Source organism: Beauveria bassiana, assembly GCF_000280675.1.
Source record: "Beauveria bassiana ARSEF 2860 unplaced genomic scaffold BBA_S00009, whole genome shotgun sequence".
In the NCBI taxonomy this organism is placed as follows: domain Eukaryota; kingdom Fungi; phylum Ascomycota; class Sordariomycetes; order Hypocreales; family Cordycipitaceae; genus Beauveria; species Beauveria bassiana.
The window spans coordinates 979,188-1,002,876 of record NW_007930844.1 but is presented as its reverse complement, the minus strand read 5'-3'; the positions used below and the strand labels follow the sequence as shown (position 1 = coordinate 1,002,876).

General features: G+C 52.3%; 5 protein-coding genes across 5 annotated transcripts; 1 reads left to right on the top strand and 4 right to left on the bottom strand.

Annotated features, from left to right (window-relative positions):
• Positions 1–380: 380 nt before the first annotated feature.
• On the bottom strand, positions 381–1,110 carry BBA_04310 (uncharacterized protein; the record flags this gene model as incomplete). The annotated part of the gene is made up of 3 exons (XM_008599407.1): positions 381–596; positions 683–943; positions 1,054–1,110. 3 exons carry the CDS (start codon positions 1,108–1,110, stop codon positions 381–383), a joined length of 534 nt encoding a protein of 177 aa, XP_008597629.1.
• Positions 1,111–3,742: 2,632 nt separating this feature from the next.
• On the bottom strand, positions 3,743–9,237 carry BBA_04309 (pyruvate carboxylase; the record flags this gene model as incomplete). The annotated part of the gene is made up of 11 exons (XM_008599406.1): positions 3,743–6,892; positions 6,954–7,039; positions 7,073–7,192; positions 7,248–7,279; positions 7,435–7,535; positions 7,594–7,628; positions 7,708–7,993; positions 8,158–8,256; positions 8,459–8,477; positions 9,014–9,121; positions 9,167–9,237. 11 exons carry the CDS (start codon positions 9,235–9,237, stop codon positions 3,743–3,745), a joined length of 4,107 nt encoding a protein of 1,368 aa, XP_008597628.1.
• A 4,088-nt stretch (positions 9,238–13,325) lies between these two features.
• Positions 13,326–14,094, bottom strand: BBA_04308 (UPF0041 domain-containing protein; the record flags this gene model as incomplete). The annotated part of the gene is made up of 3 exons (XM_008599405.1): positions 13,326–13,569; positions 13,658–13,730; positions 14,022–14,094. 3 exons carry the CDS (start codon positions 14,092–14,094, stop codon positions 13,326–13,328), a joined length of 390 nt encoding a protein of 129 aa, XP_008597627.1.
• Positions 14,095–15,380: 1,286 nt separating this feature from the next.
• Positions 15,381–17,141, top strand: BBA_04307 (para-nitrobenzyl esterase; the record flags this gene model as incomplete). Its single annotated transcript, XM_008599404.1, has 2 exons — positions 15,381–15,973; positions 16,067–17,141. The coding sequence occupies 2 exons, from the start codon at positions 15,381–15,383 to the stop codon at positions 17,139–17,141; spliced, it is 1,668 nt and encodes a 555-aa protein (XP_008597626.1).
• Positions 17,142–17,499: 358 nt separating this feature from the next.
• BBA_04306 (WSC domain-containing protein) lies at positions 17,500–22,515 on the bottom strand (the record flags this gene model as incomplete). Its single annotated transcript, XM_008599403.1, has 5 exons — positions 17,500–20,414; positions 20,710–21,426; positions 21,781–21,917; positions 21,999–22,310; positions 22,370–22,515. 5 exons carry the CDS (start codon positions 22,513–22,515, stop codon positions 17,500–17,502), a joined length of 4,227 nt encoding a protein of 1,408 aa, XP_008597625.1.
• Positions 22,516–23,689: the final 1,174 nt, after the last annotated feature.

Here is a 23,689-nt window from a genome sequence, read left to right as displayed (position 1 = left end):
AAGTCACCCGTGACGCCGCGCCGCAATGGGGAAAAATTCTCGTAAAAGTATTGCCTTATGTTGTCCCCCAAAAGTACAAAAAAGTGGCCAGCATCAGACACCAACGAAAAACTTTTGTGCCTTCAGGAATCCATCGCAGATGGCCAATTCACGCATCATGCTGCCGTAGGTCGTAGGTCATTAAGGGGGTATTGCATCATGTCAACTGCGCATCTGTAGTGTTCACGCTGTTGGCGTGGTGGTATCGTAGTCATAGGTCGTATAAGAGAATCACGTAGGAGAAGCCGGGATATATATAGATAGGCGAAACGCGATTGCGGCGTACAAGGCGCGCAACTCACGTGCATGTAGGCGCTCGATGGCGCATTTGACGAACAACATTAGAGCCCGCTGCGGGGGAAAGAATATCGGTTTCGTCGTGCCTCTTCAGCGGCCTTGGCGTTTCGATCGGCGGCTTGCTGGGCCTGCTGCTTGGCGGCCAGGGCGTTGATCTTCTCGCGGGCCTTGAGCAGGCTGCTGTTGTCCTGCTGCTTGATCTTGGCGCGAATGTCGTAGAGGGCCATGAGGGTAGAGGCGCGTTCTAGGTCATCGTCAACCTATATAGGGGGTTAATTTTTTTTTGTTCCCTTTGGCGTAAGGCCACGCAGGAGAGCGCGGGCGCAGAAGTGATGGGTATACTGACGTCGGAACCGCCGCCGCGCGGGGTGCCGGGGATGGAACTGGTGTTGGAAGAGGGGCGGGACATGTTGGGTGAGCTGATGAGGATACGGCGGCCGAGCTTGTCGAACTTGGGAAGGCCGGCCTGTTCCGTGGACCAGTGGCGGCGCATGGCAGGAGGGCGCTGCTGCTGTTGCTGGGGCTGTGAGGTCGGCGACTCATTGGCGCTTTCGGATCGGACAATGGGGACATTGGCGTTGACGATGGCGGCGGCAGCCTGGGGTTCCTGTAAATGATGGATTAGTGACAGATTGTCCATGTGGCAGCATTTTTCTTTTTTCTCGGGAAATGGAAACACGCAGCGCCAGACTGCATGCAGAGCGTAAGCACACGTACCGCGGCGCCGAGGTTACTCAGATCGGCGAGGACCTGAGAAAGTTGCAAACTCTCCATGACGATGGATATTGTATGGGAGTGTTAAAATGTAAGAGAAATATGGCAGCGAAACGGGCGGTTTAGCCAGCCTGGTGATAGTTGTCGCAGGATGTGATGGTGTGGTTGCAGTAGTGGTGGGAATGTGGTCGAAATTAATTGTGTGCTGAGCAAAGTGGTTGGCTCGGTATCGGCAGCAAGTGTATGGAAGAGGCAGGAAGGTCTGCGAGACGATGGTGTTATTGTTATTTGAGACCTTGCAGTACTTTGGTAGTCTTGTCGTCGAAGGATGGGATGGTTGTGAGGAGGAAAAAACGAGGTGAGCGCGTGTGGGAAGGGGAAAATGTTTAGGAAAGGAGCCTGTTCTCGGCTGAAAACAGACGGACCAGGTTTTGGGGGCCTTGGGGTGGGCAATGGCAGGCTGGCGGAGGGGCCGCTTTTGTGTGGCCACTGACCAGCCAGTCCAGTGACCACAGGACTCTGCTGCCAGCCTGGAAAGTGACAAAGTCTTATAGTAGGGTCTGCCTGAAAAATTTTCAACAGAGACTTGGCTTTTTGAACTAATTTCCTTTATTTTCCTCATCTATGGTCTAAACAGTAGATGCAAGATGCTGCTGGTAGAGGCGTCGAGCCTGAAAACTTCAATACATTACTAAGCCCGCTTTCATCCCCTAACCCAACTGCGAGATGTCTCCGCCTGAGACCCCGTAACCCTCCGTAGCTTCCCCTCACCCGCTAAATTTTCCCTTTTCGCAGCCTGTATCGTGCGGGGTCACGCGCTAACCCCCACACTTTTTTCCCTTTCTTCCCCGGTTCTCAATCAATCCATTCTTTGTCCTCTGTACTAATACTTGCACAAGGTTGATGCCTCCCGGCATGCGGCCGGTACTTGTACAAAGGCTCCTCAATCGGCCAGCACATCAATATTTGATGCTCTCAAGATTGTTTTATGCAACGGCAATCCACTGCATCCGCTTCTTCTCCCCCCAAAACACACATAAAAAAGGACAAGGGAAAAAGACAAAGAAACCACTCCACGCGCACATCACCTCACTCCCTCATCAACGAAACACCAAGCATTGAGTACTCACGCGCCACCAACTGGCTAGGCCTGACCCCCCCCCCCTAATCATCGATCACCCTGCCGTCATGTTGCCATGTTGCCCCGACACAACCCCTTGTCTGTCGGAATGCGACCCTGTCGTTGCACCACTCGCTCCGTGCTTCGTGTCCAGCCTCTTCATGCTTCCCCTCTCCATGCAGGGGACGCCCTCCGCGTTGACGAGCAAAAGTGCAAGGCAACTATTCACTTCCAATTACTATACCTCTCTGTTTCTTCATCGAGGCTCAAACAAACGACTCCATCGCCAGCAAGCCTATCCATGGCTTCGACACCAAACACAGCCATCAAAACCGGGTTTTGGCGCCCAGCAATAAAACTTGGCAGCTTACTTTTCCTCCACCTCCCTGTTTAAGCCTACCTATCCTTCGTCATCCCAAAACTTGGAGAGCGCATCCGTCGCCGTTCCCCCCCCCCCCCCCCCCGGTCCCCCGTGAGCTACGGTGTGCCTCATGTTCACACCCTCTTCATTCTTTGCATTTCAGCCAGTCGCTGTCCTGCATTCAAGCACACACCGTCGGAGCACCCTTCCTCGGACCATACGCCGCCCAAGATGCCGTCACTGGTAGTGCATCGTGATCCCAATTAGCTTCCCTTTTTTTCTATTCGCCTGTTCACGCCGTGGTGATAGTAGTCAAAAAACTGCGACCTATTGCATCACCATAAGCTTACTATATTCCCGGTCCTTTGATCTAGAGCGAACTTTTGGGACGGTGGTTCGAACGACAACGACAAGCGGGTTAATTAATCCTTTCAGCATCAATGCCTTGATTCTGCCGTCGTTAGCCACGGCTTGCCCACACCTTGCACGGTTGGCAATCATTGGTTACAACAGCCCATTTTTGTCGCTGTATCTGTTGTCTCGAGCCCCTCATCATCGCAACACACACTTGCCCATCATCAAAGACTGCAGACAGCACCTGCATGATAACCAAGAAGGGATCGTCTCGAAACTTCTATACACATGCCCTTCTAACTTCCGTCGATTCCTTCTCAACAGGTCAATATGTAAGTCTTCTAGGCGTACACTCGTGCCACCACCCGCGCCGTCCCATTCCGGCATACCGCTTCTCCCACATTCTCCAGTCCTCCATCGCCGACCCAACGCCCTCTTCGCCATCATCGCCTCTTCTGTCTAGTAGAAATGCGGACCCAGCCATCCGCCGTAAGGGTGAATGTTGGCAGACACGACGCCCGCTGACTCAGTCAGCGATACCCCTCATCGTCAGCCACCCCTCTTTAGATGGCTTACGTTTTTTCTCCCTCCTTTATATCAAATTCATCCAGGTTCTTTAGCTGATTTCGGTACCCGGCCCATGATGCCCTCGCCCCCTGTGCTTTCTCTTTGATCCGCCTACTACACGTTTTACAAGTATTGAATCGTCATTTGTAAGGCACGCAAAAGACACAAATCATCTTATCATCAAATGTATTCATACTATAAAGTGCTACACAAGTAAAACAGTCGTAATTCAGTTCCGTGTCCCATTCCGCGCCGGTTTCTGCATCAATTGCTAGCTTGCTTTTGCCATTTTATTTGGTGATGCGGCAGACAAGGTCGGAGCCGTCCACAGAGTCACCCTCTTTGACCTGCAGATTGGCAACTTTGCCGCTGTGGGGGGCAGAAATAACCATTTCCATCTTCATGGCCGACAAGACAGCCAGAGGGTCGCCCTTCTTAACGTCCGAGCCCTCATGCACTCTCATCTCGACTAGAACACCAGACATAGGAGCACCAACCTGGCTCGAGTCGGTAGCATCAGCCTTGAGACGGCTGACGTTCTCAACGGCAGCCGTCTTGTCAATGACAGTGACCTGGCGGACCTCGCCGTTCATCTCGAAAAAGACCTCACGCTGGCCAGTATTCTCGCTTAGGGGACCGACAGCAAGAAGCTTCAAGATCAGAACCTTGCCCTTCTCGAGCTCAACGTTGAACTCTTCACCAATCTCAGGCTTGGAAAGGAAGAAGCGAGTGGGAAGGACAGAGAGATCACCGTACTCAGCGACAAACTTGCGGTAGTCTTCAAAGACCTTGGGGTACATGACATGAGAAGCAATATCGCAGTCGGTAACGGGTGCACCGTATTTCTTGCCCAGGTCCTTCTTGACTTGAGCAAAGTCGACAGGTTCGAGGTAGAGACCAGGGCGCTTGTCAAGCTTGCGGCGTCCACGTAGAGCATCGGTTCGGAGAGGCTCGGGGAATCCGCCGTATGGCTGACCCATCATGCCCTCAAGGAATTCCAGAACAGAGCCAGGGAAGTCGAGCTCGCCGGCACGAGCCTTGACAGCCTCAGCATCAAGCCCGTTGGAGACCATGAATTGCGCAAGATCACCAACAACCTTGGAGGTGGGTGTGACCTTGACAATATCGCCAAGGAGATCGTTGGCCTGCTCGTAAGCCTTCTTGGTCTCAAGCCACTGGGAGCCAAGGCCGAGCTGGGAGGCTTGGAACATCATGTTGGTGAGCTGGCCACCAGGGATCTCGTGCTCGTAAACCTCGGGATCGGGTCCGGCGAGATGGGCCTCGAAAGGAGAGTAGAGGAGACGGAGCTGCGACCAGTAGGTATCCAGGGCGCGAACTTGGTGAGGATCCAGACCAGGCTCAAGGCCAGTGCCCTCAAGTGAGGCCAAGATGGCGTTGATGCTGGGCTGAGAAGTCATACCAGACAGACTGTCGGTGGCGGCGTCGACAGCATCGGCACCGGCTTTGGCGCAAGCAACCATGGAGGCAACACCAGTACCGGCAGAGTCGTGGGTGTGCACGTGGATAGGCAGGTCGGGGTACTTTTCGCGAACGGCGCCGATAAGGAGGGTAGCAGCGTGGGGCTTGAGAACACCAGCCATATCCTTGATACCAAGAATGTGAATATCGAGCTTGACGAGCTTTTCGACAAGGTCAAGATAGTACTCCAAGTTGTACTTCTTCTTGGGGTTGAGCATGTCACCGCTGAAGCAGACGGTACCCTCAACAACACCACCAGCCTTGTGGACAGCCTTGATACCAACCTCGAGTTGATCAATATCGTTCAGAGCATCAAAGACACGGAAAATATCAACACCGTTCTTCTTGGCCTGTTCGACAAACTGGTCAATGGCATTGTCGGGGAGAGAAGAGTATGCTACACCGTTGGCGCCACGGAGAAGCATCTGAAAGGGAATGTTGGGAACAAGCTTGCGCATTTTGCGGAGACGATCCCAGGGATCCTCGTAGAGGAAGCGCATGGCAACATCAAAAGTAGCACCACCCCAGCATTCCAAGCTGAAGAGGTTGGACAGGGCGTGACTGGTCTCCTTGGCAATGTTGAGCAGATCAACAGTACGGACACGAGTGGCCAAAAGAGACTGGTGAGCATCACGCCAAGTGGTATCCATGAGAAGGCATCCTTTGTTCTGGCGAACGGCCTTGGCAAAGGCCTTGGGGCCCTGCTCGACGAGAATATTTCTCCACCCCTTCTGGCAAGGCTCGCTGACGTCGACCTTTGTACCATCGGATCGGACGATTTCGGGAATGATGATTTCGCCCTTGAATTTGGGCTCACCGATCTGACCCTTGATAGAGCTGCCGTTGACGGCAACATCGCCGAGGTAAGCGAGCAGCTTCTGGCCTCTGTTCTGGCTGCTAAGAAGATCAAAGAGCTCGGGAGTGTCATCAATGAAAGTGGTCCAGCAGTTGCTGTCAATGAAGGTGGGGTGGGTGAGCAGACGAGCCAAGAAGGGAATGTTGGTCTTGACACCACGGACACGGAACTCAATGAGGGCACGCAGTACCTTTCTGCGGGCGATTTCGTAGGTGGAGCCGTGGCAAGTGCACTTGACCAACATGGAATCGTAAAAAGGTGTGATGACGGAACCGGCGAAACCGTTGCCACCGTCGAGACGGACACCGGCACCACCGGCAGTTCTGTAGACCTCAATCTTTCCGGTGTCAGGCTGAAACTGCTTCGCAGGGTCCTCTGTAGTGATACGGCACTGAATAGCGAAGCCGCGGGTAGAGATGCGGTCCTGAGTCAGGCCGAGCTGGGCAAGAGTAGCGCCAGCAGCGATCTGGATCTGAGCAGCAACGATGTCGATGCCAGTGATTTCTTCGGTGATGGTGTGCTCGACCTGGATTCTGGGGTTGATCTCGATAAAGTAGTAGCGGTTCTGCTGGTCGACAAGGAACTCAGCGGTACCGGCGTTGCGGTAGTTGACCGACTTGGCGAGCTTGACCGCGTCGGCGAGAATAGCGTCTCTGGTCTCGACGGGAAGATCCTTGGCGGGAGCAATTTCGACCACCTTTTGGTGGCGACGCTGGACAGAGCAATCACGCTCGTACAGGTGGACAATGTTGCCGTGGTTGTCACCAAGAAGTTGAACCTCAATGTGCTTGGGCTTGTCAAGGAAGCGCTCGACAAAGACGGTACCATTACCAAAGGCGGACTTGGCCTCGGAGGTGGCACGCTCAAAGCTCTCCTGGAGGGTATCGGGGTCGCGGACTACACGCATACCACGGCCACCACCGCCGTAAGCAGCCTTGATGATGATGGGGAAACCATACTCATCGGTGAAGGACTTGACCTCCTCGAAGGTGGCAACAGCACCCTCGGTACCGGGGACGACGGGTACTTGAGCTGCGATGGCAAGCTTTCTGGCAGAAACCTTGTCACCGAGGGCGTCAATCACGTCGGGAGAGGGGCCAACAAACTACGAGGCAGAGTCGTGTCAGTAGTTTGCCAATTTTCAGCGGGCGCACATTTCAACTCACGATGAGACCAGCCTTTTCGACGTTGCGCGCGAATTCGGCGTTTTCGGAGAGGAAACCGTAACCTAGTGGAGTAAGCTCGGGAAGTGCTGCAGTGTGGCGTCATTGGGGTAAAGCCGTACCGGGATGGATGAGTTGAGCGCCGTGCTGGACCGCAATCTTAATAATTTCGTCGCCAGCGAGATAGGCACCGACAGGGGTATATTGGCCGCGCTTTCCGATAACGTAGGCTTCGTCGGCCTCTGATGGGGATGGTTAGCGTCGGAGCAAAAGGTGGTGGCGGGGTAGGTGGCCTACTTTGACGATGCATGCTTAGACGATCCTCATAGCTACAGAAAGTTAGCAAACGCTCAAAGAAAGAAGTTGCTATCTTAGAGTAATAAGCCGTTGTACCTAAAGACAGCAATAGTGTGTAGTGAGAGTTCATGGGCCTGCGAGTGTGTTAGACTGGACGGTGCGCGCAGCGGGACAAGCGAATACATACAGTTCTGAAGATCTAGAGCGCAGAGAGACTGGAGTCAGCATAAACGAAGGCCAATTGGGCACCATTGTTTGATTTTGAAGAATGATTGCATACTCGAATAGCTAGAGGAATGTTGTTAGTGGCTTTCAGCGTGGCGATAAGCTGTAGAGAGCGACTTACGGATTTCACCACGGTTGGCGACTGAGAGTAGAGGCCTCGGTTAGCACAGGACTAGGCCTTGTTGAGGAAGACTTGGCGACGCGCGCCAGCTGCAAGGCGCATACGAAAACTCACCCAAAATCTTCTTGAGCTGCATGATGCTCGAATTGGCGCGGATGTGCTGGACCGTGTGCTGCTGCTGGGGCTCGTCGTCGACATCTTCAAAGACGTCGTTGAAGGTCAGGGCCTGCTGAGGCAGAGACGCCGCGGGGAGGGGCGCCATGGTGGGAGATTTGTAGCAGAGGAGGAGGGTAGCAAAGAAGCAACGCGAATTGAAGGGAAAAAAGATGTGGGATGGGAGGAAGAAAAAAGACGGGGAGGAGGATGAGGGTTGTTCGGGAGCAAGGAAGACGGAGGGGAGCTGGGAGGCTACTTAAAAAGGTTCACAAGCCAAAAGAAAGAGATGCCGGAGACGGACGGCGGGGTGCAAACAGCGGTTGGCGGCTGGCAGCTGGTAGCTGGCAGCTGGCAGCTGGCAGGCCACAAAAATTGTACCTACAGTACGGAGTAGATGCACTGGCGTACCTGCCTCTGGTAAGCTGGTGGGGGAGAGGGGAGGGGAGGGGGAGGGGTGAAGATACCACCACAGGCAGTCATGCCAACAACCGTGACACCACAGACAAACTAAAGAATGAAGCACTCTTGTTGCAATCAATATGCTCAAAGAATAGATGCGGACTTGTATAATCCATCTATTTCTCTACCTTTTTCTTCTCATTCGTCTTCTTCCAGATGCAGCTGCGTACAACGGACCGACAACTTCCCTCCCCCAGCACTAGGTGTGTCATTAGCAGCGTACCTGGTAGCTACCTACCTAGGTACCTACCTGGGCCCCTACAACGTACCTAGGGTCCCAAGTAGGTACACAGCAGGCGACGAGTATCACCTCAGAACTCGGAACCTTTCCCCCCATGAGCTACTTTTATCAGGCACAGGCCGTCTTGAAGCTTCACACATCCGACTCGTCAACTCTGGCGCGACACCAAAACTGCCACACAATCACCCACATGGGGTTCACAGCGTCCCTCGAGGCAGTCTTGAATGGGAGGGGTTTTTGGTTGCTGGGTCGTTGCCCGCAGCTGCTAGCGCTTTTCGGTCCTCCAAATGCCGTGCCCAGGCTCCCCGGACACGAACCCCGAGTATCGGTGCCAACAAATCAGTCATCCTCAAAGCCATTTGCGTCAAATTATGGCCGTTCTGCTTTTGTATTATCGGGGGGATCTGACAGCAATTCGGGGATATTTCCCACTCGTGCCAACACTCTAGGACGCCCAAACGTTGCACTAGCCAAGCCTGTCTCCGGTTGCTCATTGTCTCACACGCCAACAGCCGAGTTAGGTAGCGTTTAAAGCTTCTCCAACAGCAAGCATGTAACAGTTACCACTGTGCCCTGTGCTTGGCGACCTTGCCATTTAGGTCACGAATATACCTGTCCCAAATATCTTCCGACCAGGCTGTAGAGATGAAGAGACCGTCGGCTGGAAAGCCGCTGTCCAACAACTGCTAGCTACCTAGTTTCCAAACTACGACTTACCCTAACGGATTACTTGAGTCGGTGGCTGCGTCCATATGATCTGCTTCTTTCCGAGACGCTGCATCAGACATTGTAATATGCATAATATTACCATCTGCCATCACGTCACAGTACCACGCCTCGCCGTCTTTGCTTGGCAACAAGCATAGACCACCCGCCCGCCGTCTCATGAATGATCAGCACAATTGTGCAACTTTTCTGCGTTATTCTTGTGCCCTTGTTGCGCCGTGTGGCCGTGTATCCCAGCAACTCCCAGACGTACTACCTAATTATAACCAGCACCACTAATGCTCCCTGTAGCGTCTTGTCAAGGGCTGCCAAACTCGCACTGTTTCAGTTGGGAAACAGAGAGCTGCCGAGCTCCCTCGGCCACTCTTCCTAGCGCAACACGCAGCCATTGGCCAATCACAATGGTCGGATAACGGCGCATTACGCACCGTGGACAGATTCAGTCATCTATCTACAGGGCCTAGTCAACCTAAATTCTGCGTAATAAGCTTCTGACATACTATTATTCTCAAAAGCTTGATACAATGAAAGCCAGTCTGAAGATCTTTTATTCCATTGCGGATTTTTATTGGCATCTGCCGGCCTCCTACTGATTTGTTGCCTTCACTGCAGCTCCGAAGAGCCAATATGTACTTTCGTGACCTGAAGCGCGCCAAAACCGTCCAGACAATAGTGTTCACGTCTCATAAACCCTTGACAAGGTACCACTACCACCTAGTGCATCTATGAATCTGCAGCCTATTAATCTCAGATTTGTTGAGATATGAGTAAGAAAGTCGGCCCGGAAGTGTCAGCCAGCAACCCGCCAAGCCTGTGTATTACCGAGATGTATTACCCAGCGTGCTTGCTCCCTCGCACTCACTGCCTTGTCTGAGACGTGCGGGAATTCAAATCGCAGCTTGTCAATCTAGAAACTGTAGTCGGTTGTTCAATGCCCGATTCTTGCGCCCTGACAAGTTACAGCATATTACTTTCCAAATACAGTGCAGCACCTCTGTCACTCGCGATAGCTCCTGCTGCAATTGAGAAGTAGGTTCAGAGGGGAGGGGGGGTGGATGGAGCAAAGCCAGCCAACACAGCTACCTCGATGCCTTTGCAAGCTGTTATTTACCTCGCATCACAAGAAAACATGTGTCACTGGCCAGTCCCGAACGAGAGAAGCACGAAAAGGGACGGCTTGTTGTACCAGGTGACCTCGTGATGGACAAGTCTGTATGCCACATTCGGAAAAAATCGAGACCTCCACGAGCACATGGTTCCTGACTATTTTCGCCCGTAGCCCTCAGCTCGCCGCAAGCCTTGAGCCGCCGTTCGCCGCGAGCTTCCGCGCTCCCCCGCGTCGACGAAAGGAACCGAAGCGTTTTCGCCCGGTGCTTTGGAAGGCTAAAATGCACGATTGGCTAGTTCCCTCGGTTGCTGATACGGAAATCTCTACCCCGTGTTTTCGTCACGGCTATATACAAAGTGAGCCCGCCCGCATCTGATTCTCGTCTCTGCTCTCCCCTCCCAAATAAATTTTGCGAGAGCAAGGAGGAAAAATTCCCCGATCCAGGCGGGCGCTAATGATTGGTGCTTCACACCCACTCCTTTGTTCTTTCGTCTCTATTTCTCGGCCTTGGGCGCACCGCCGCTAGTTGGTGCAGGCATCGGCATCGGCCTCTCATAACCGAAACACGCCGAGATGGCAGATGTGTCTACAATGGCCGTGTTATTGTCACCTTGTATAAATGATTCGCCGCAGAATCGAGCTATCAGGTCCTTGAGCCAAAATAGCACACACCTGGGCATGTAATGCATGGTTGCCCTGGATGGCATCGACAGTCATTGCGCTATTTACTTCCTCACACAAGGGTTGCCCAAGCATACAACCTCAGCATCTTGCGATATTACTCTTCTCCTTCGTCAGACAGAACCCCCCATGTTCTCAGCCAGAGCCACACCCACCAGTGCCATTTTTGATAGATCCAGCCGAGCTAGGCCGGGGGACCCATTGGACCCATTGAAGCCATTGACAGAGTATTTTGTTAGTTTGCATTCCCACTTGGCCAGGAGCAAGCATGACCAGCCAGCGAGGAGCAAGCAGTTACATGCACCCAGAGCAAGAGGATAATAAGAATACGGATACACAGACACATACCCTGGTAAGACACCCCACAACGGGCCAGCCTCCAGCTCCCAACAGTCAGTCTATTGTCCGACTTTCTTGTGCACGCTGCTCGTCTCGTGACGTTGCCGGCGACCTGCAATGGCTGACCGTATCCATTCTTTCCGCCATGTTTGGAAACTACAAGAGGAAAAGGCCTCTAATCAATGTGCAGGTAATTGCTCTTAGTATTGCGCAATTGCCATTTGCGCAGTACGCAATAGCCATCACCAGCCTTTTCTCTTCTATGGGGACTCCCAGCACCCGCCGCGGCGCTCCTTTGGGGAAAAAAAAAAATCCTCTGAGCAAACTGACTAGTCGAAAGGACCGAGAAGTCTTTCCATTGATAAGGCTGGTCTCCTGTTTTGCTTGGCTGGTGGCATGCCAAAATAAAGTAGGGTCGCGGAGATAGGCGCCGTTGATAAGACAGATAGCGACGTAATTAAATCTCTCGTCTTTGGAGACAATACGGAGCATTTACCAGGGGACTGAAAAGCGGTCTCTGTCCATTACTAAATAGATGCCAGCTCCGACCTCGGCTTGGTCGCGCCGAACTTGTCATCTTTAAAACTATCTCCACTAGCTTCTTTCCAGCCCGATTTCAAACTTGAGAGAAACAACAACAAGGTAAGGAAATATCTTCCGTTACGCAATCGTCGTCAACTGCTCTAGAAGAACGGCTGGGCATCACATGCACAGCCCAGCAACCCACACCCACCCAATGGTTGCACCCAAATAGCAAAGCCAAAGCCAACCCCCATAATTTGGTCCATTTATGGCGCGCTTCGAAGCCATGCCGGTTTTCTCTGACATAATGGGTCGGCTACAAAAGGATACCCACGGGCGCGTTTTTTAGCAATGTGCATTGATCCAGTAGAACAAGCTGGTTTTTTTTATCCCGGCACTGTTACATCAATCAGCAAGCTCGCCCAAGCTGTGCGGCAACTTGAGCTTGTTTGCGAGGAGTCACTCTCGATTCGCAGATAATATAAACTTCCAAGATCGGCATCGGACCGACTCTCTGTGCCATTGCCGCGCCGGTATATTGACGGATAAATAGCAGGGGTCTGTGAGATGGGGCTATCAAGGTAGCAATCTACGATGCGGCTCTTCTTTAGCAATGGTCGAGAACTTGGCCATATTTGTCGCCGATCAGACTTCAAGTATGGTCGTGTAGAAAGACCTTGCCTTTGAATCTCTGTAGATCTTCCCTACCTACGTCACACAAAATAACAGCGCTTCTCTTACCTCAATTTGACAGTGGTTTTCTCCAAGACGAAATGTGTTGAAGAACAGCCTTGTTCCCGTTATTTCCGTGGTTATTTCCACCCACTCACTAATCTGTGTTATCGACTCTGGCGGATTGGGGCAGCTATTCGTTACGGGTCTTTATGCAAACAGAGTTATATCTGGACAGTTCGACACTAGACAATGAAGACGTGGAATCTAATCTACAATGACGTTATAATTGTACAATTCTTGGAACCAAAAGCGATCAATCTCCAGGGATCACCCCAATGCCTGGCGCTATGACCGATACCCACCTCTCCTGGTGAATTCCAAATAGTCTTGATGACGTTTGTGTTTGTAATTCCACCAAATAACAATACGGCTACGGCTCTATCCGAAGTCTTTGCAATGTGGTGTGTGGTACTAGACAGCATTCGAGCTGAGCCCCTCGTCAGCATGCTTCTCTACGATTAACAGCAATTGCAAGATTTCATTAAGAAGAGCTGGCTGATTTACGCCGAGAGAAGGCAGTGTGGATTGTGTCTGCTCGTGGGCAGGTATGGTGCAGACCGCTTGCTGCGTAGTCTGCCGTAGGATTGTACAAAGGTGCTCCCATTCAGTGTCATCCATGCTCAATTATACAATGCTTCCGAAGCAAATACATTTCGGGGCCTATGAGCAGTATTCCAAGCTCAAAGCTCACCCATGCTCGTCTCCTTTGGGAATGTCGTCATGAAAAAGAATCCTCGCAGTACCCTGCTCGTTTTTTGATATGCCTTATTTGCCAACGATAGCCTTGGCCTTGTCCTCGACCTTGGAGGCTTGGCCCTTGGCAGCCTCGAGCGCCTCCTTGCCACCCCAGTTGTGGTATGAGAGGTATCGGTAGCCCTGTGTCAGCTGCGCGCACTCGTTGACGAAGTGGCAAGCAAAGAGGAGATAGTTTTTGGGCTGGACGGCGAGAGAGTAGCGCATAAAAGTCGCCGAGTAGATGACCAGGGCAGCAGTCATTTGGCCAGAGATGCTGGACAGAGAAAAAGCAGCATGTGAGCGGGTGGATAATGTCGAAGGGACCATAGCGGCGGCGCCGCACGCCGTTGAGCGTCACTTACAGGTCGGGGCTCTTTTGTGTGTCCATGACGGCTGCGACCGGGATACCAAAGTTGGAGACGGGCCCCCAGAAATCTAGGGCACATATTGCGTTAGCACTCGTCATTATATCAAGCAAAAGCTTCAACGACAAATGCGGGAGCTCCAGTTGATCAACAAACACGCGGTTTGCGTCATCTTTGCCGGCGTCCCATGGCAAATTGTTTCCAAAAAATAGAGCAAGCAACCAGCCGAGATATACTATGTTGCATCCCGAATGGTCCGGTGATCGAAAGGTGTACGCGGCGTGCACGGCGAGGGCTTTTCGACTCGTCGCAAAAAGGAGCTGCAGGTCGTGCGGAGGCTGAAGGCGAAATTGCAACTTACGGGTAGAGCAAATGTAGCTCGTCGTCGGATTCGACCGAATCTTGGCATTGAGAGCTTTGATAACTGCAGCCATGTTGGGCGAGTCAGGGTTTGAACGTCAACAAAGGGTGCAATTAATTGAATGTCGTTGGCAAAGCACTGGGCGGTTCAGAAGGCCTTGTCCGCCGATATCGAAGCTCCTGGGAAATTTGGTACAACATAGTCACGTGATCATCTCATATGGAAAATTCCGTTGAGAGAAACAGAAGCAGGGGGTTGTTGCCACGGGGCTATGTACCAAGTAGATCGCATGACTCTGTAGTTGCATCGCGCATGAATAATTTGCATTCGTCATTGAGTTGGTATATTTGTGAAAAGATCCCGAGCGCCAGGTTGCTGTTGAGCTCCCTGAAGCATCGCATTGACGTTTTGATAAAATGCAGCGTTGAAGGGGGTCCGTCCATGTCATACTGGATCCGCCTCCACCAGAACTGAGAAAGCAGCCTTACGATGATCTCACATTCGGAAAACCAGCAAACCGGAATTTCGAGATCATGTCGGTGAAGATTCATGCAGCCTGACGTGTGATGTCGCTAACAATTCGTGTTTCTGTCTGTCTGAGAGAAGGCGAATGCAACCGTGACTCCATCTCACCATCCCTAGCGACCGAGTGAGACAGTGCCATTGCAACGACGGATCTGGTTTTGTCTTTTGACGCATGGACTCGAGTCTTGTACTCCGTACGAAGAGCTATTTTCGTAACTAAAGAAAAGCGCAACATTTTGGTAGAGCTCATGGCTCTACTGATATACTTTGTTTCTGTACTGTTTCAATAGTATGGAAACGCTGCGACAGCAGGCTCTTTGGGCGTCCCCAGAGCAATGCCAAGGGCCGTCCATGTCTCGATCTGTCCGTTCGACAGACCCATTCGAGACAGCCAAAGGAACGGAAAACCCAAGACATGCGGACATTGCGTTGCGGTCTCCCTCCTTACTCGCGTATCAGCAGGCCCAGAAGATCCGAGTGCCCACCCCCCATGGCCGTCCATTTGCCTTTTGAGCCGGACCACCTTGCATACCGGGGGCAAAGCAAGCAATGCCATCTTGGCTGACGGCGTTGCGGGGAGTCTGACGTGCTCGTGTTTGCCCATCGCAGAGGTGAGACGTGCGACAGGAGCAAGTCTCGGACTCTCTACGCAAATAGTGCACGGTTAGCTCACACCCCTCTTGGGGCGACACGGCCTACAAAAAAGCGCGATGCCCCAATTGCCAAACATGCATGCATAAGATTAAAAAGAAAAGAGGCGAAAAAAAAAAGGGTACTCGCCTCTTCTGTCGCAGACTTACTTGCATCGCCTAGCATACAGTGGCAGCCGTGGTCATGGTCAAGCTCACTTACACCGGCACTGTGTTGCTCTGGTATCAAGCAGCCTTGTCCGCCGCCCTCGCGGTGAGGGACAACGGTCGCCCTACCGCGACAATCGACTCGGGTATCCTCGTCGGCGCGTCTGTATCGGAGCCGACAGTGTCCTCGACCGTCAACCAGTTTCTCGGCATCCCTTATGCAAAGCCGCCGACAAGATGGAAGCTGCCCGAGAAGCCGGACAGCTGGCAAGACGCGCGCGATGCTAGCCAATTCGGCAATGCCTGTTATCAACAGCTACTTTCAGGTGCAAAGAACGCAGAACTCCTCAAGAAATATTTCAACACGCCTCCAGCCTCGGTCCCCGACAGTGAAGACTGCTTATATCTGAACGTATTTGCGCCCGAGGCCGCACACCCTGGCTCCAATAAACCTGTCATGTTCTGGATTCATGGCGGCACCGATGCATCCGGTACTGCGGCACTTCCTCAATATGATGGTACAAATTTGGCTGGGAATCAAGACGTGATAGTCGTCACTATCAATTACCGCCTGAACCTGTTTGGCTTTCCTACCTCTCCCGACATTCCGCCAGCAGAACGAAATCTCGGGTGAGTCCATCTCTTTTTAACCGCCATCACTGCCTCTCATCTTTTTTCATTAATTCTACCATCGGACGTGAATAAAACTAATCACGCATCTAGTTTACATGATCAACGTTTGGCACTTGACTGGGTCCAGCGTAATATCCGGTCTTTCGGTGGTGATCCTAATCGGGTCACCCTCTTTGGACAGAGCTCAGGGGCCAGAAGCGTGGATAATCTTATAACGGCGCCCCCCAATCCAGTACCTTTTGCGGCTGCTATTTTGCAGTCCACTGAGCCAGAACTCTCCACGGCCGACCGGGATAAGGAAAAGGCCGCGTGGGACACGCTACTCTCTGACGCCGACTGCAAATCTGCGGCCGACAAACTCGCATGCCTGCGCGAGATCCCAGCATCAGCCTTGATCGACATTGCCGAAGCCAAAGGTCTCAGCTTCACTGCTTCCCCTGATGGCGGTGTGACGTTTGCCAACTCCATGCCCGGAAAACGTGCCGCATCCTTCATCGATCGCAAGGCCATCGCTCGCGTGCCCCTCTTGATTGGCTCCAATGCCGACGAGGCATCGCCGTTTTTGACCGGCGGTGTGACGCTCGATGACATAATGGCTGGATTTCTCGGAGCCACGACAGCCAGACTGTTCCTTGCAACTTTTCGTCCCAGATACAAAGGCTTTCCCAGCCCGCAAAAGCGCGACGAGACGCTCATCACCGACTTCATCTACACCTGCCCGACAGCCCGACTTGCCGGCGATTCCAAATTTGTCAGGATTCCGACGTGGCGCTACTTTTACAACGCGAGCTTCGCCAACACGGAGCTCTTTCCCGGCAGCGGCGCCTATCACTCGGCCGAGATACGGCCCATCTTTGCATTCTATCCCGAAGAGAGTGCCACGCCCTTTGAAAAGGACAACTCGCGAGTGATCCAAAAAGCATGGGCTAATTTCGCTAGAAATCCGGCCGCGGGACCTGGCTGGGATTCGGCGCCTTCGGTGCAGCTGCTGGGCGGCGGTGCGACCCCGGGAGAGAATGATCAAAACCGCGTCGTGTCGGCGACGGTTGAGGCCAACGTGGTGGATTCCCGCTGCGGCCTGTACAAGTCTATTTATGACGCTATACAAACATCGGGGATCATGAGGGATGCTGTTGATACGGCTATTAGGCAAAGTCGCGAATAGTTAATTCGCTTCACAAAACAAAGGGGGGAGGAGGGGGGGGGAGAAACAGCTCACATACGCCATCGGAAGACATTGGGCGAGTACATAAACACTAGTACATGTCGAGATACCTTAGTACATCAGACCTATTTATTTACTCATTTTCCTAATTTTTGTGCATTGTAATGTATTGATAAAACTGTATCATAGCAACGTATGTACAGAAGCTGTAGACTAAAGCATACAAGAGCGAGTAAGACAGGTGTTGTATGTCCCTAACACGAGCTTCCTGACTCATCAGAAAGCACGTTCATAACAGGCAGCTCATTTCGTTAGGCCTGCTTTATCGAGCACTGAAAAGAAGCCACTGAATCTCTCATTAAACCCCCGGGCGTGTAAAGGAATCGCCCTCGGGCCAGTTGCCGAGACCGGCAGGGTCACCGCCAATGCGAATAAAGACACCAACGGCTGGGATACCACCATCAAGAACAAAGAACTGGTACCAACCAGGCGGTGCAATGTACTTGCCAGGAGGTGCCGTGACCGTACACGATGTGCCCGAGCAGGACATGTCTGGGAAAAGGGTGCGCGCGCCCATGGAGTTGCCGTGAGTGCTGGAGACGGAGCCAAGTAGCGACACTGTGATGTCGCCATTGACGGCCTTGCCCCCCAGCTTAAAACTGACCTTTTGGCCATACTTCCAGTCGGTGTCTCTAAGGGTAAATGTCGGGCGAGGCTTGCCGGAGAGTAGATACGGCGGGGTAAAAGTTTCTATGCGATATTCCTGCGGGTTGACGCCGTCCTGAGGGTCAGAGCCGCTCACGAGCACACGGCCATCGAGGAGCGTGATAGCTTCCGAGTGGTACATTCGCGCAACTGTGGTGTTGGCCATGACCGTGATGCGGCGTCCAAGCGGCTTCCTGGGATCGTACATGAGCGCATTCAGGTTCGGGTCGACGCCGAGACCAAAGCCGGCAACACCGTGATGGGCACCGTTGAGGATGAGAAAGGTGCCGTCCGGCAGAGGCGCCATGCAGCTCATGACGCGGGTAGAAGGCATACGCTCGAGCTCCCACTTGGGGCTCTCGGCATCGGGATAGATGCTAACACAGTTGTCCAGAGCATTGTTGGGTCCGGTGGTTGCGCCGCCGCAGATGAGTACGCCAAGGGGGTCTTTGTAAGGGGCGTATTGGGGGAGGAGAACAGCTGCGCCCTCCAGAGGATAGGTACGGCCACCCATGGGGTCATTGACAGCGCCGGGGATCATTGGCAGAGTCTTGACCGTTGCAAAAGTGTTCTCATCTAGGATGCGGGCTTCGTTCCAGTAAGCGACAAAGATTCCGCCAGAAGGCAGAACGGTAGCAAATGGATACAGGTTGTTGGGGTCAGTTCGCTCCAGCCAATCCATGTGCAGCGGCTTCGTGCCCGTGTAGGGAAGAATTTCCAGCGTCGGCACGGGCGCCGCGTTGGAGCCCTCCTCGCCACCAATAATCAGAATGGAGCCGTTGGCCATGTTCATGGCTGTAGGATACCAGCGGCCGTCCTGCAGCTTGAGAATGCTGGCGTTTTCTTCCCAGTCATTCTTGCCGTGGACACCGGCCTTACCATCAGGGCTGTACAAGCGTACGCCAAACGTCGACGCCCCAGACCAGCCACCAATGTTGATTTGACGGCCAGCCTTGTCAGGGAGCGTGAGACCAGCAGCGCAGAAAACATCAGTCTTGACATGCATGGTTCTCCAAGCCAGGTCCCAGTTGTCAATCTGCGAAAGATCGAGCTCGTAGGCACCGGTGGAGTTGGGCGGACCCGTGCCAAACTTTTCCAAGAAAGTGACCTTGCCGTTGATTGCCTGAGAAGTTATGAGAGGTATGTTGGTGCCGCCAATGAGAAAGTCATACGAGCCGGCGGCAGGGCTTCCAGCCTCTGGGAAGTCCCATGAGTAGAACGGCTTCCCACCCCAGAAATACGTGGACAGGCGCGAACCGCCGCCGCAGAACGCGGAAGAGTTTCCAACGCATGGAACGTCACATTCCTTCTCGGCCTTTTTTGTTGACTTCATGACGATGATGTTCTCAGGGTCGCCGCAGTAGCATTCTTGGCCGTATTCAAGGCCTGCGGCCATGTAGCCAAAATCAGCACACCTGTTCAGGCACATTTCTGGCGTCATGACATCTGGAAAGAGGTTTTGCCAAAAGAAGACTTTGGTTTGATTGACATTGTCTTCATAGCAGCCTTGGTACTTCCAGTTCCCTACCGCCTGTAGAGTGACCGGCGCGAGCTGAATCTTCGGCTGTCCGATGGACATGATAGTCATACGATCGCTGCCACCACAGTTTTGGGTAGAGTTGCCCGCGCAGGGCATATTGCATTCGTCTGTAGAGTTGGCTTTGATTCCACCGTTGATAATGTGGTTGTCACAGAAGCACTGGGAATGAAACTCTGCACCAGCGATTGAATAGCCTGCTTTCGCACAGCTGGCTGCGCAAGACTGTAGTGTGAGCTCGTCAGAATCGGGAAGTTGTTTATCCAGGATACGACCTTGAGCACCATCAATCCAGCAGCCGTACAAACCCCAGCCGTCAGGAAGTAGACCAGTAGGTGTCGGGGTTGGGGTTGAGGTTGGTGAGGCCGTACTAGAAGAATTGGCAAGGATGAAAGAAGCGGAAGAAGTCATGAGTGTCGAGGTATTGTTGATTGGAATTGATGTCGTCAATGACAAAGAAGAAGCAGATGTCAAAGGACTTGTAGATGTCTTGTTGATCGAGATAGCTGTCGTCGGTGGTAAGGAAGAAGTAGGTGTTGAAATATCTTTAGATGTTGTGTTTATCGAAATCGATGTCGTCGATGGTAGAGAAGAAGCAGGTGCCAAAGAGCCTGTAGATGTCTTGATGATTGTAATAGAAGTCGTCGGTGGTAGAGAAGAAGCATATGTTATATTATCTTTAGATGTCGTGTTGATCGAAATCGATGTCGTCAATGGCAGAGAAGAAGTAGATGTCGAATCGTCTTCGGATGTCAAGACATCTTTAGATTTCGTGGTAATCGGAATCAATGTCGTCGATGGCAGAGAAGAAGTAGATGTCGAAATATCTTCAGATGTTAGAATATTTTTAGATGTCGTGGTAATCGGAATCAATGTCGTCGATGGCAAAGAAGAAATAGATGTTAGAATATCTGTAGATGTCGTGTTGATTACAATCGATGCCGTAGATGGCAGAGAAGAAGTAGATGTCGAAATATCTTCAGATGTCAGAATATCTTTAGATGTCGCAATACCTTCGGATGTCAAGATATCTTTAGTATGTCGTGGTAATCGGAATCAATGTCGTCAATGATAGAGAAGAAATAGATGTTGGAATATCTGTAGATGTCGTGTTGACTAGAATCGATGCCGTCGATGACAGAGAAGTAGATGTCAAAATATCTGTGGATGTCGTGGTGATCGAAATCGATGCCGTTGATGGTAGAGAAGAAGCAGATGCCAAAGTATCTCTAGATGTCGTGTTTTGAACCAGTTTCGAAGACGACTCAGTCTCTGGGAGCACGGATGTATCACTGATGAGAGGCGGAGGGAGACTTGTATGGGTACTGTGCCAGTTTGAGGAGGCCCAAGATGTGATTCTAGAGTTTGGAGCTGTTGCAGTGGAAACCAAACTCTCGGTCGTGGATAGTTTTGAGACTGGACCGCTCGTAGCAATGGTCAGCTGTGATTCCACGGCTGTGCTGTTCTTTGCTGTCGTCGTGAAGACAATAGAGGAGGCAACGGAACTGGGAGTTTCAGAATCTATTGTTGGCTTCAAGCCGGCAATGGACGAAGCAGTAGGTGAGAGTGTAGAAATGGCGCTCGACGACACAGAGTCGGTGCCGCCTGAAATACGCAAGCTGGTGCTGATGGTCGTGTAAGTGGACCTGGCGGTGGTGACAGCGCTGCTGCTGGGACCGACGTGTATTCTTGAATTCAGGTACACGGAGAGACGGTTGCCGGCTCCGCAGTAGTCACACTGCATGCCGCCGGGACAGAGCATGCTACACTCGGATTCTGATGTCTCAACGGCACCGCTGTTGAAGGCGTTCCCGCAGTAGCATTCTCGGCCATACTCAAGCCCGAAAAAGGCAAAGCCGGAGCAGAAACGGGAGCAGTCTCCGAGAGTCATCTCATTGTCCGAATAGGATCTGTTGTCGAGAGCCCGAACCCCATCTCCCTCTGTGTAGCAGCCATGGAACTTCCACTCCTTCCCAACTGCGGCAGGCTGGTTGGGGCATTGTGTCGGTGTCGTGTCACCGCTACCAGATGTTTCGGTGGGAGCTGGTGGTCTGTATTAGAGGAATCTTGAGTTAGTCACTGAAGATTTGCTAATACAAGCTCTCAAGTCTTGTAATGAGGTAAGACGCTGATGTAATTGGCATTGCTTATAGAGGGCAATTACTCACGTTGGGCTCGAGGTGTACCTAAGCTTGTTCCGGTAGAGATTGAGGCGATTAGAACCGCCACATAATTCTGTGCGGTTGCCGTTGCAAGGCATGCTACAGCCACCAAAGGCTGCAGCTCTTGCATAGTTTTTAGTTTCGTTGCCACAAACTTCGATCCACCGTGATTAGCATTCCATACTGTATAAGGCTTCCTTATTGTACGAGCTTGCACGGGCGATGAGTGACTCACAGCATTCCCCTCCGTATTCGAGGCCAGAAAGAGAGAGGCCTTGGATATCGCATGCTCCCATACACTGCGACGCCGTCATATTGCTGCTGGGAACACTGAAAATCTGGCGCTCCAGCGCACGCCCTGTACTACCTTCACTAATCACAAGTTAGCAGGCATTTGCAAGATAGACCACCATGACCAGCATGGAAGCTGCGTAATTGGTGGCTGCATCTCACATGTAGCAGCCCATAGACTCCCAGTCACCGACCCCTGGATTCACCGCTGGGGGTGTAATGAGCTCTGTCTTGTACAAGGTCAACCTATTTCTGCCACCGCAAGCCTCGGTGTTATTCCCGGCGCATTCGGTGCTGCAATCCTCATCCTTGGCTAGCCTCGCTCCGCGAGCGAGAAAGTTGCCACAGTAGCATTCTGAAAAGTATTCAGTGCCGGCGTATACGAATCCTCTTTCGAAGCAGTATGCTGTGCATTTGGCATTGGTCATGCCTCCATCGGTACTGACGGCATCGCTAATTGTGCGACCTACGTCACTGCCTTGACAATCAGTCGATTGTGATACTTGTACAGCACGTGGCTACCATCCACTTACACGTAACAGCCTTGGTGCTGCCAGTCTTGTTCTTCGAATTCTCGCGGTGACACGAGAGCCGCATGGCTTTGATCTGAAGTGGCTGTTACGCTCGAAAAAGCAGATAGAGTAGCGAATGCGGCGGTGGCCAGTGTCTGGGTCTTCATCTTGGGTGACTTGTACCGCCACGACGGGCCTGTGCTTCAAAAGAGTGTGTTGATCAAATAGCGATTCCAGCACATTACATGGTGTGATAGTCAAGAGTAAGAGAAGCGGAAGAAGCATTCCATTCTGGTAAGGACGAATGACTAAAAAGTTAAATAATACCAAACGCGTGGCGGCGCAAAGACACGGCTCTGTTGCCAGAAGCTGAGAGTGGGATCAACAACAGCTGAAGAACGGTCTCTTCTCCACCAATGCCGTATTGCCGAATCGAAATATCCGGGCCTAATGTCTATGTTGTTGGCACGGTCAAATAGCGTGGAGCGACGAACGAGGACCTGGCGCTTGTAGTGCCCGACCAAGGTACAGACCAGACTACCTTCGGAACGTCTCGGTCCACTAGTGTTGCTTGTGCTTCTGGTTTAAGTCATTGTTGCGAAATAGCTTCCCTTACCCGTCTGTTACTTGGTTGTCGTGGGCGGGGTTCAGAGCGCGGGCGTTACAGAAAAGGGCCGGGCGGCGCACGCCCCCTCAGCGAACCACATGGCAAAGGACAGGGAGATACATAAATGTGAGGCTCGTAAGACGCATATGCCATCGACGATTTATGTTCGTTTGGCGAACAGCTCAGCGATGGTAGGAGAGTGCCCAGAACTGCTCGGAGAGGTGCATTTCACACGAAAGGTATTCGGCCGGTTCTCACCACACTTACCGCGCAAAGCTAGGCGTAAGCCTCCCACCTTTTCCTATCTTCATACATTCGGATAATATATGACCCACCAGCAACTTTAGTTTATCATTTGAGATTCCTTGTTGAGTTTCACTTCAAATTATAGGTGCAAAGGCTTTGCTCCATGGCTCCAAGTCAGCATGGGCGGCGACGCGCCACCCAGCAGTCTCTGATTTCGCGTGAGATGCGCGACAAGGCGGTAGCGCAGTAGCCTAGCTGCACAGGCGCTTTGATGTCATCCTTTGCATAGCGATCAGCCGATGGCGACGAGGCTCGCTCATGCAGCGTGGAGAAGCATTCAAGCCTCTTAGCTGATCGTGGCTCGCCCAATGCGGGCGGAGCAGGCTGCCGAAGAGCGCGCGCCATACGACAAGACAAGGTTCAGACCAAATGTCAACTCTCGGGCGAAATCAGAATCTTCAACAGTATGATGGAAGCCGACGGCAAAT